Source organism: Postia placenta (assembly GCF_002117355.1).
Source record: "Postia placenta MAD-698-R-SB12 unplaced genomic scaffold POSPLAscaffold_2, whole genome shotgun sequence".
Taxonomy (NCBI): domain Eukaryota; kingdom Fungi; phylum Basidiomycota; class Agaricomycetes; order Polyporales; family Adustoporiaceae; genus Rhodonia; species Rhodonia placenta.
The window spans coordinates 2,867,100-2,876,264 of NW_020169833.1; the positions used below are offsets into that span (position 1 = coordinate 2,867,100).

The following is a 9,165-nucleotide window of genomic DNA, read 5'->3' on the forward strand; positions in this document are numbered from 1 at the left end:
GCGGATCTGCATGGACTATTTCGTTGAATTATCCCTTAATATAGAACCAGGCGATGACTAGGGCCGCCGACGGCCGTTCACTGTCCATAAAACATGACGCATATACTACCACATATGATTTATCCAGCAGAGAATATCTCCGCATATTTAGCACAGCATTGCTTGTGGGCACGATATCAGCGAACAGGATGTGTATTCTCCTAAGAACGAGCTACGAGCGTCATATAGTTCGGGATAAACCTGAGCCCAATCTGGGCTCGATCAAAGGGAGGTGAGCACGTGCCAATCACTATGACGTTGTCCATATTTGGGTTGTGTGGTTCAGACAGATTCGGTCATCTACCCTGTGCACTGCCACTGCGCAGACAAAGGCTGAGCTATTCCTCTGACATTGCCAACCTTTCCGAGTGCTCTCAGCGAGACCCGTGTTGTTGTATCTGTGTGGCGCCACCAGCGGAGATCAGTTTCGGTACGGCTTCCGAGGGGTTGCTTCTCGCATGATGTCTGCATCAGCTGCCCTCACGCTGAAGACCATTCCACGGAAGCATCGTAAGTAGAGCAGCGAAAGTCCGCGACGACATACGCAACTCATGCTGCGCTACCCAGCGGTTGTCGATATGACCGCCAGCTCCAGGAAATCAGCGGTCGAGCTGGCGATGAAGGAGTCCATGCACTCCGTATCTTTCCTTGACGTCAAGTTCTTTGCATTCTCGCGGAGGCAATTCAGCGAGGATGGGACGGTGCGTGTAGACAAGCCACAACACGTGCTTGCTATCAGCAGCGTCCTGAGGGAGGTGGAGTATTTCGACAAACGTACGTATCGTGGAATCATGAGGCACGTCTGGGTCACCTCAACATTCATTCATATAGTGCTCTCTGGTGGCTTTGCCGAATCCAATGGGAGGGCGTCCGTTGATGCTGCCTTCCCTGAGGATCAGGCACCGTATACAGATGAATATGACTACGAGTCCGACAGTGATCTAGAAGACGACGAGCTAGAACCAGAATTGGAGGAAATGGCGTCGCAGTCGCGCAGAGGTCAGGCATGACCAAAGCCACTTAGCCCATTCATTTGCTGATCTTCAGCAGCCGGGAAGCAGCGAGATACCTCCAGTGGCGTACAGAGCGCATCCTATGGTGGACAATGCCAGCGAATTGTTATTAAGGACGCAGCGTATCATACGTATGCAGACATTCTCTGATTCCCCTATAATGCTACTCACGTTCCAACAGGTGGCGCGCCTTTGTCTTCTATCTCTATTTCAAGAAAGTCAACTTCCTGCCGCTGAAGTCTGAGGACCCTCAGGCCAGGGTGGCCGCATTGACACAGGCACTAGATGATCCAGAGGCCATTCCACCGTGCTCGCCGAAGTCGATGTATCGTTTGGCCGAGAAGGTGATATACCTGCTCTATGGCTAAGATGGTTCGCTCATTCACCATCGGTAACACAGTACGGCATAACAGACCTTCAAGATCGCGCTTTCACGGAAATCCGATCACAGCTTTCACCCAAGAACATAGTATCGGAGATATTCTCGCGGTTCACATCCAGGTTCGTCCATACATTTCCTTGCAAGCACGCTATGCTAACTACTGCATTTCAGGTATGATAAGGTTCGAGAACTCGAGATAGACTTTCTACGCGCGCATCACCTTGAAGTCGACGAGGCGCTTAGCGTGATCCTTGGCAAGGTCGCCCAGGGCGAGTTCCCACACACTGGCGAGCTCCTGAAGACCCTTTTTGATATCAGGATGGGAAGACGGTCGGAAGCGAGCGAGAGCTCTACTAAAGCTCTCACCCCAAAGATCAGCAGCGAGCGCCGTGTCAGGCCACCAAAGATACTGACGTCTTCGGAGTCTATGCAGTCTAGAGACTCGTTCCCGTTCCGAAGCAGCTTCGCCCCGCCCCCACCGTTCAGACCGGCGTTTGGGAACGTCGCGCCGGCGCCGGCTGCCCATTCTGCATGGACGACCTTCAGTCCCCCGCAATTCATTGAGGATGATGACTACTAAAGCATTTGGATATCGCTACACAGGTAATATGTAAGCTATGATGTTGTATACCGCTATCCTTTCCCTATCGATGTACAAGTATGAGTATGCTGAGTTATGCTTTGTTCACGCTTGATGCACTGAGATTTCGTGCTACCATAGATGCCCATACACCGTATGTCCCATCTCTCAATCCCATTCTGCGCCTGCATCAGTTTACAGTATCTCGTAGGATATATTCTGCAATTCTACACATATAAGAGTTGTGTTCGGACATGTTAACTGACGCCGTGTGACTTTGCCCACACCCTGCCCGGTAGACTGAGCGCGCCGCCACGCCTGCATACTTCTTCGAGCACATCACTGTTCAAGTCCGCGCCCATAGCGCCACTGACGTCTAGCGCGACCCCGCGCGGCCTGCTTGGATCGAAAGCGACGGAGATTTCGACCATACCTGGGATCGGCGGTCGCTCGGGCGATGCCATTACGATTCTCGTACGGTGCATGTGTGAAGACATGGGTTGTGTGAGTGACATCCCACTCATGTCCGTGGGATCGAACAAGGGTTCGGGTGGAGGAGGGGCGGGCAAATAGACGTTGACAGGAATCCTCCGCGGCGTCAGTGTGCCTACTCGCGTCGTGAGCTGCCGCGTATACAAAGACCCACGAAGGGTATCTTACCCTTTAAGATAGCTTGCAGGTCGTCTTGTGTAGCCTCCGAATCGTCTATGTCTTCTCCCAGTCCTTCACCAATGTTGAGACCTTCGGGTGTCCAAGTGTACGCGCTGATGATCTCGTTCAGCCAGCATTGTTCCTTGACAATCTATAAAGCGTTAAAGCGACGTGTATGCATTATCTAATGTTAAAAAATCACCTCCAAGATCCCCCAGATCTCCTTCAGAGTATGCACAGGTACTTTCTCTAGGATGAAGCCAGGTTCATCCGGTGCGGTGAGACGGAGATGAAGTTGAGGGTGCGCCCCTGTCGGTGAGGTCTATATAGAGCGTTATTCACATCAAATGCGGCCCAGTAGGACAACGTTACATACATATAGTGTGGTATATCGTTCGGGAGATATTGGGTTGGCTGGATTTAGCTTCGGTCAGGAGACCAGTCAGTCTCTTCCGCATTCCCGATGATATCTTCACGTACTAATAGATCTAACCAGCTCCCGGACCCGAATGCCATCATTGGCATGCTGTCTATATGTGACATCCCACTCAGAGGATTGACCACAAGCTCGATCTCCCGCATTCGCGACTGGCTCATAGTTATGCCAGAGTGTTGCCCACCGTCTGTGAAATCGAGGACCCAGGTACGGGAGTCTCCCATCATCGAGGTTACCTGCGGGAGAGTGTGGTCAACCTGAGTGCCGGTGAGGACGAGCGGGAAGGTGGGACGTGAGCGCAGATCGGACATATCCATGGCTGCGGGATCGGACGAAGGAGTTGTTGTGGAGGAGAAGACGAGCGTGGCAGCTGTCACACCCTGAGGACGTGGATAGGATGCGAGGTGCGCGCGGAGATGTGGAAAGGGGATGTCTAAGTTTGAAACTGTAACCCGTTGTGAGAGAGACGCAGGTGAAGGGCGGGGGCATGTTCGTAGTAGGGCTAGATAGGCTTGCGGCGAGACATGTGTCAAAAACGATATGGATGCGCCAGTTAAATAGGGAAGGGGCAACGTGTGTGAACGCGCGAGAAATACATCTAGTGGGATATGAGTGTCGGGGTGCATACTTTACAATGGTGAGCCAGAGTGAGGATGCGACTTATGAAGGAACTTACCCCACAATAGCCTCGGCTTCCATCATTGCAAACTTTTCCGTCTCTTGCGCCAGTGCGTCAATATCACTGAACCAGCGCAGGCCGCCGTCTCCTTCATTGAGCGCTAGTTGGTCCAGCTGCATGAGATAAATTAGATCCTCTGAAAAGAGTCTTCCGAATCTCTCTGCCCGTAGACAGTCCTGTTCTTCTGGCTCTTTCTGCACCTCCGTCAAGAAAGCCTGCAGCCGGTCTGCTAAGAACCCATCCAACGATAGAGAGCCCTGTGTCGTCGATCCAGAAGCAGTGTTTGGGATGGCGTACGACGTCTTCAGGCCCGCAACCGTGACCATAGGACAGTCAGGATCGCTCCTGTTGACTGAAAGTTCAACGTCTATCACGAGGACCTTTCCGCCCAACACTACGGTCATGCGCCCTTCTCGCTCCTCTTCCCTAAAGGTCTCCATCTGCGCAGACGTTCCCCATGCCTCCAGCCTGCCAACACACCAGTCGACAATCATCGAACGATCGAGGGGCACGTCTTCGCCATAGCTGATCCCTGTTCGCGAACGGAGGGTTTCTAAAGTGTGGCCGATATTCTGGTCTGACTGATGAGGATGCAAGTGAGTGGTCAATATAATACTGGAAGGACTGCAATCCTGACGAGATGGAGGGTGTGTGATAAATTGGCGTGTTGCCTGTACAGAGACAGGAGCTTCGGGTTCGCAAGAGGTAGGGACAGATGAGAGCTCAAAGAATGCGACAACTGCGTCGTGATGTCAGCGACTTGATGGAGCAAAGAGATCGTGCTCTCTGGCTCCGCGAAGAATGGGTGGACAGAAGAACTAGACAGCGCAGATTGTTGCGAGGCGAGGCCTTGAACAGAAGACAATAGCGTTGGTGATGCCATTTCTTGATCCATCGTTTTCAGCAGGTAGAGGAAGATCTTATTGCCTTCAGCCTTCGAGGCGTTACTATGTACTGCCTGTACAATACTTAGACGCAGCGTCTGGTATCAACGAGCACTGTGTCAAGCGAATTTGTAGACAGATTCAGAGAGCGGTGGGGGACCACAAAAGACGTCCAAGCTGCGCGCGATTTGAGTCGCGTTCAAGTTGTTGGCGCCAACCACGATTCGGGCACGCCACAATGGACGCGACCACGTGCCACATCCCAGGATAGCCCGACGCGACTTGAACTTCTTCTGGCCAGTTGCCACATAATATATGGATATCCTGAGCTTCCGGATGTTGAAGTACAATACATTCTGCTAACAGTGGAGATCAATGGTAGCGGGTCGCTGCTGACACCACTGGCACCGTCCGTTTCAAGTTTGCCCCATCTATATGCTTCGGTGTCAAGCAAATGTTTACAGGTTTATACGATGGAAACAGCCACGAATGAATTCAGCCACGAGTACGTTCACCATTCATCTGACAAATCTACGCTAAACACTTGGAGAAACACAGTGAACCGACCACAGGTATTACATTTATGCTTCCTATATGTTGTAGTAGGCATGACATGAACTACAGCGGACCTCCACCTGCACGTCATTGCTGGTGCGAGCGTGACCGTTTGGACACTTCGGTTTCTCAAATGACATCGCTAATTGTTGGCACAAAGAGGCCAGTATATCACCTCCATAGGGAAGATCACCACGCGCCATCTTGCTCGTCCATCGGGACAAACCGTCCAAGACCTTTGGTGAGCTCCTGCATTTCTCGCTCAAGAAGTCTAGCTCAGCCTTCTGCACATCCGGATACCTGATGCGGATCAGGGGCCTTACACAGTGACTGTCATCAGGGGAACTCTCACCAAGAAGTGAACGTAGAAAATAGCTCGGCGAGGATGTTTCCGGACGATAGCTTCGCTGTGATATCTTTCAAGGCCAGTTCTTGTAAATCTGTCATGCAGCACTGGAGCAAAGTAAGCGAGTTGCCTGCTCGTGGAGCAGGGAAATACAAACCATCTCAGCGAACCTGTACATTGATTTGGGAGAGCACCGAGGAGTGTCGTATGGCTTCGCCGGACCGACAGCTGGCGCGTCACCTTCTGAGCTGAGAGCGGAAAACTCCAGCGCTCCCGTCATCACGTAGAATGCGAAAGCGCGCAACCTGATATGCATCTGTAAATAATTTACGCATGGTGTTCATCGTAGCCTTGTGCTCACGTTGTGTATGCCACGTTCTTGATGAACAGTATTTGCGTGCGGCCCCCGTCAGATTCCATTGCACGGTTCACTGGCAGAATAGAGCTTGATTCTGGTGCAGATACTGGGACCTGAAATTGACAATTCAGTGCAGGTCAATATAGCGTAACAAATTGTAATGCACTGTATCACCACAGACATCCCCTGTTTTGACGCCATCTCTGACCTCAGACTCCGCAGCGTCATTGATATTCTTCGAGAACAGCTCCTCATACGTGGCGGGCTCGCCGAAATCGTCAGTTGGTACTACATCTTCATAGTCTTCCAGTTCAAGATCGCTGTCGGAATCGTACTCGTAGCAATCGGTCGAAGGTTGGCTATCAATTTGCTCTTTCCAGCCACCCTCGAGTGCTGTGGGCACAACCTTGGTCAGAAACAACGAGCACATCTTATTTAGACACATACGTACAGCTCAGAAAGAATCCTGAAGCTATCTTCAGTGCGCCGCTGTTGGCATACACGGGGCGCACCCTATCTACAATGCCATCATGCGTGCGACGAGAAAAGCAAAAGATGCGAGTGTCGACGAATGATCCTCCGGTGACAGCCATATTCACCGCAGAGCGCAGAATCTGTTCTTTGGTTGCAGACTGAGCAATTGGCATTGACACCGGCTGCGTCTTCCCCTTAGCTCCCCGATTTCCCACATTCTGGGGTGTGAAATCAGCTTCGTGTTTTCTCCCCTTCTGCTTCTTCTTGGGCGCGATACCGGTCATTGAAATTTTGTGAGACAGTAAGCACAAGGAAGATCGAAGATGGGGAGGGGGAGGGGGAGGGAAGCGTGTAACGACGTGTTGCACATCTCACAACCTTTAAGTTCTCTCGGCCAGAAGTTCTTTCTCTTCTTTTGAGGATTACGTGTAATCCGCGAGGGTAGCCACGAGTTTGGACACGAGACCTACTTGGGCGACGTATCTGTTGATCTTATTCCTGAACGGCTACGGATGGAACAGAGACATGGCAAAATTAGAGCATCTGTTCCAGCCACTCGGGCAAGACCGCTGGTCACTCTGGACCACATGCAGCTCGATTATGGCGGTACTACCGGGTCGCATCCAATAAGAACCTTTCGTAGGAAACCGGATCTTGATCTCGCGAGGCTAACATTGTCACTTTGAATGATGCAGTCAATGGAGTAGGGTTGCATAAAGAATGTTGACTCGCAGCACTGCCAGTGGTCTGTGAACGAAGCGATACGTATAGTGTCTGGATCCAGGCATGCTCGTCTTGTCGCGGCCAGATTGTCTGATCGGGCGTTTCATATGAGTGAGTAAGGCAGGGACGCCGTAGTCCATCGTATCGCCAAGATCGGGTGCCAGAAGTGGGCGGAGGACGCGTGTTCCATATCGATGGCATTGTGGGTCCACAAGAAGACACGAGATGACCGGGTCAGGAGACATGAGGACATAAGGTTTTCGTAGGCTGTTTGCTGGTTTTTCCTGGTGTAGCATGGGCCCAGCCGTGCCGAGCTCATACCGGGTACCCTGGAGGAAGCATTCAATATTACTCGAGGCTGGACTCAAACTAGAACCGAATTGACATGCACAAGATGGAGAGATCTCCTGCATCCCGGATGCACGGCTTCGATCGCACTGTCTCGTCGTGATGGGCAAGTACCAATGGCATGGCATTCTTATGTGACGCCAGCAGGACCATCCGAAGATGGGCTCAGGGGGCGCCAAAACTGAACCTTACTAGGAGTGAGTCTCAGTCGGAACAAGCACAAGTGTCGCTTGGACATCGTCAGCATAGGTCAGGTGCGATATGCAGACTTATCTCATGCAACCATCCCATAGGTGCTGACCATCGCATTTGCGGTTACCACTCATCAGCAACTCAAAGCCCTCCCTTGCGTTTACACATTGGCGACGTGTCATTCATGCCCTTTCCAAACGAACTGCTTGTCAAAATATTCTCTGCGCTTGATGCGCCAAACCTCGTCAATTGCAGGCTTGTAAGATATACTCTCAATCACGTCGGGTTGAACCGTCCTTATGCCCGTGTTTCGCATACATCAGGAAAAAACCCCTGGGCTAATTAGAGCTATTTTATATATATTACACGGCCAGAGACTGTATTGAGATAAACCTGAGTTCACACGCACCGGGAAGAACCGCAACCCGCGGATCGGGTTTAACCGAAGTCGACCTTGGCTCCCCTCCCATCCGCCCGTGACCCAGCGCCGCCCTGAGACAGGAGTCGGGATGAACCCAAAGCCAGCCAGGATGGGGTCGACGCTGAATCTTGCTCCGCCCATAGACAGGGGCTCGCTCACCTCTCTCCCTGCCTCCTCCATCCTCCCTCTCGCTGTCCCCCTCGCTCGTCAAGAAGGCCCCAGTCGTCATTAGCATGGCCCCAGCACAATCTACAGTCGCTCCTCAAACTGAGCCGAGTCAGCTAGATTCAAGATGTACTGTACTTCATTTCCACTACTTGTTCAGTACTAACAGTACCATTTGCCAGGGTGGACTCCCAGCACGGGCGACAATGCTGGACTGTGGACCTGTAGCGCCTGCCATGACGGCCGCTGGTTATGCCTGCGCTATGCCAGGCGTCATCAAGCTTCCACCACGCATCGACAGACTGTACTTTTTTGCCTACAGACCCCTGATCCTGACCTTCCGCCCCCGCCGTTGCCTAGCAACCTTCCCCATGTCATTGGCCCCCTATACCAGTTGCCCCATGACGTCACAGAAGCTGCATCCATCGACATGGCCCACTGATACAACGGTCTATACTCCTATATTGATGCCTGACTCGTAGATGACGAGCGAGGGCTTATGGACAGTATGTCGTCCTGAAGATCGAGCGAGGAAGTCGAGAATGACCACTACTCCAAGCAAGGAGGAGCAGAGACTTGAATGAATAACCAGGTCGAACTTAGGGTTTGACCGACTAATGGTACAACTACTTATACAAGTACCGGCTACGCACGGACCACTGTATCTGTGTGGTCGTGTTAGTAAAGAAAGAAATGTAGTGGTACGATACCCAATATGAAGTGCGCACGGACCCCATTATGTAGCTTACATAATGGGGTCCGTGCGCACTTCGTACTCAGCATCGTACCACTACGTTTCTTTTTTCACTAACATGACCACATAGACATGATGGTCCGTGCGCAGTCGGTACTTGTATAAGTAGTTGTACCATTAGTCGGTTGAACCCTAAGTTCAACCTGGTTATTCATTCAAGTCTCT

At 51.7% G+C, this 9,165-nt stretch overlaps 2 protein-coding genes across 2 annotated transcripts; one reads left to right on the forward strand and one right to left on the reverse strand.

Moving 5' to 3' along the window:
* Window positions 1-500: 500 nt before the first annotated feature.
* POSPLADRAFT_1043960 (hypothetical protein) lies at window positions 501-1,420 on the forward strand (the record flags this gene model as incomplete). The annotated part of the gene is made up of 5 exons (XM_024478426.1): window positions 501-549; window positions 607-813; window positions 871-1,038; window positions 1,090-1,183; window positions 1,234-1,420. The coding sequence occupies 5 exons, from the start codon at window positions 501-503 to the stop codon at window positions 1,418-1,420; spliced, it is 705 nt and encodes a 234-aa protein (XP_024343353.1).
* Window positions 1,421-1,639: 219 nt separating this feature from the next.
* On the reverse strand, window positions 1,640-6,731 carry POSPLADRAFT_1178025 (hypothetical protein; the record flags this gene model as incomplete). Its single annotated transcript, XM_024488560.1, has 15 exons — window positions 6,375-6,731; window positions 6,090-6,316; window positions 5,927-6,036; window positions 5,723-5,870; window positions 5,572-5,672; window positions 5,294-5,519; window positions 5,209-5,250; window positions 3,778-4,241; window positions 3,554-3,699; window positions 3,146-3,337; window positions 3,042-3,079; window positions 2,868-2,987; window positions 2,675-2,816; window positions 2,341-2,447; window positions 1,640-1,843 (listed from the first exon to the last, which is right to left on the reverse strand). Exons 1-15 carry the CDS (start codon window positions 6,679-6,681, stop codon window positions 1,640-1,642), a joined length of 2,574 nt encoding a protein of 857 aa, XP_024343354.1. The 5' UTR covers window positions 6,682-6,731.
* Window positions 6,732-9,165: the final 2,434 nt, after the last annotated feature.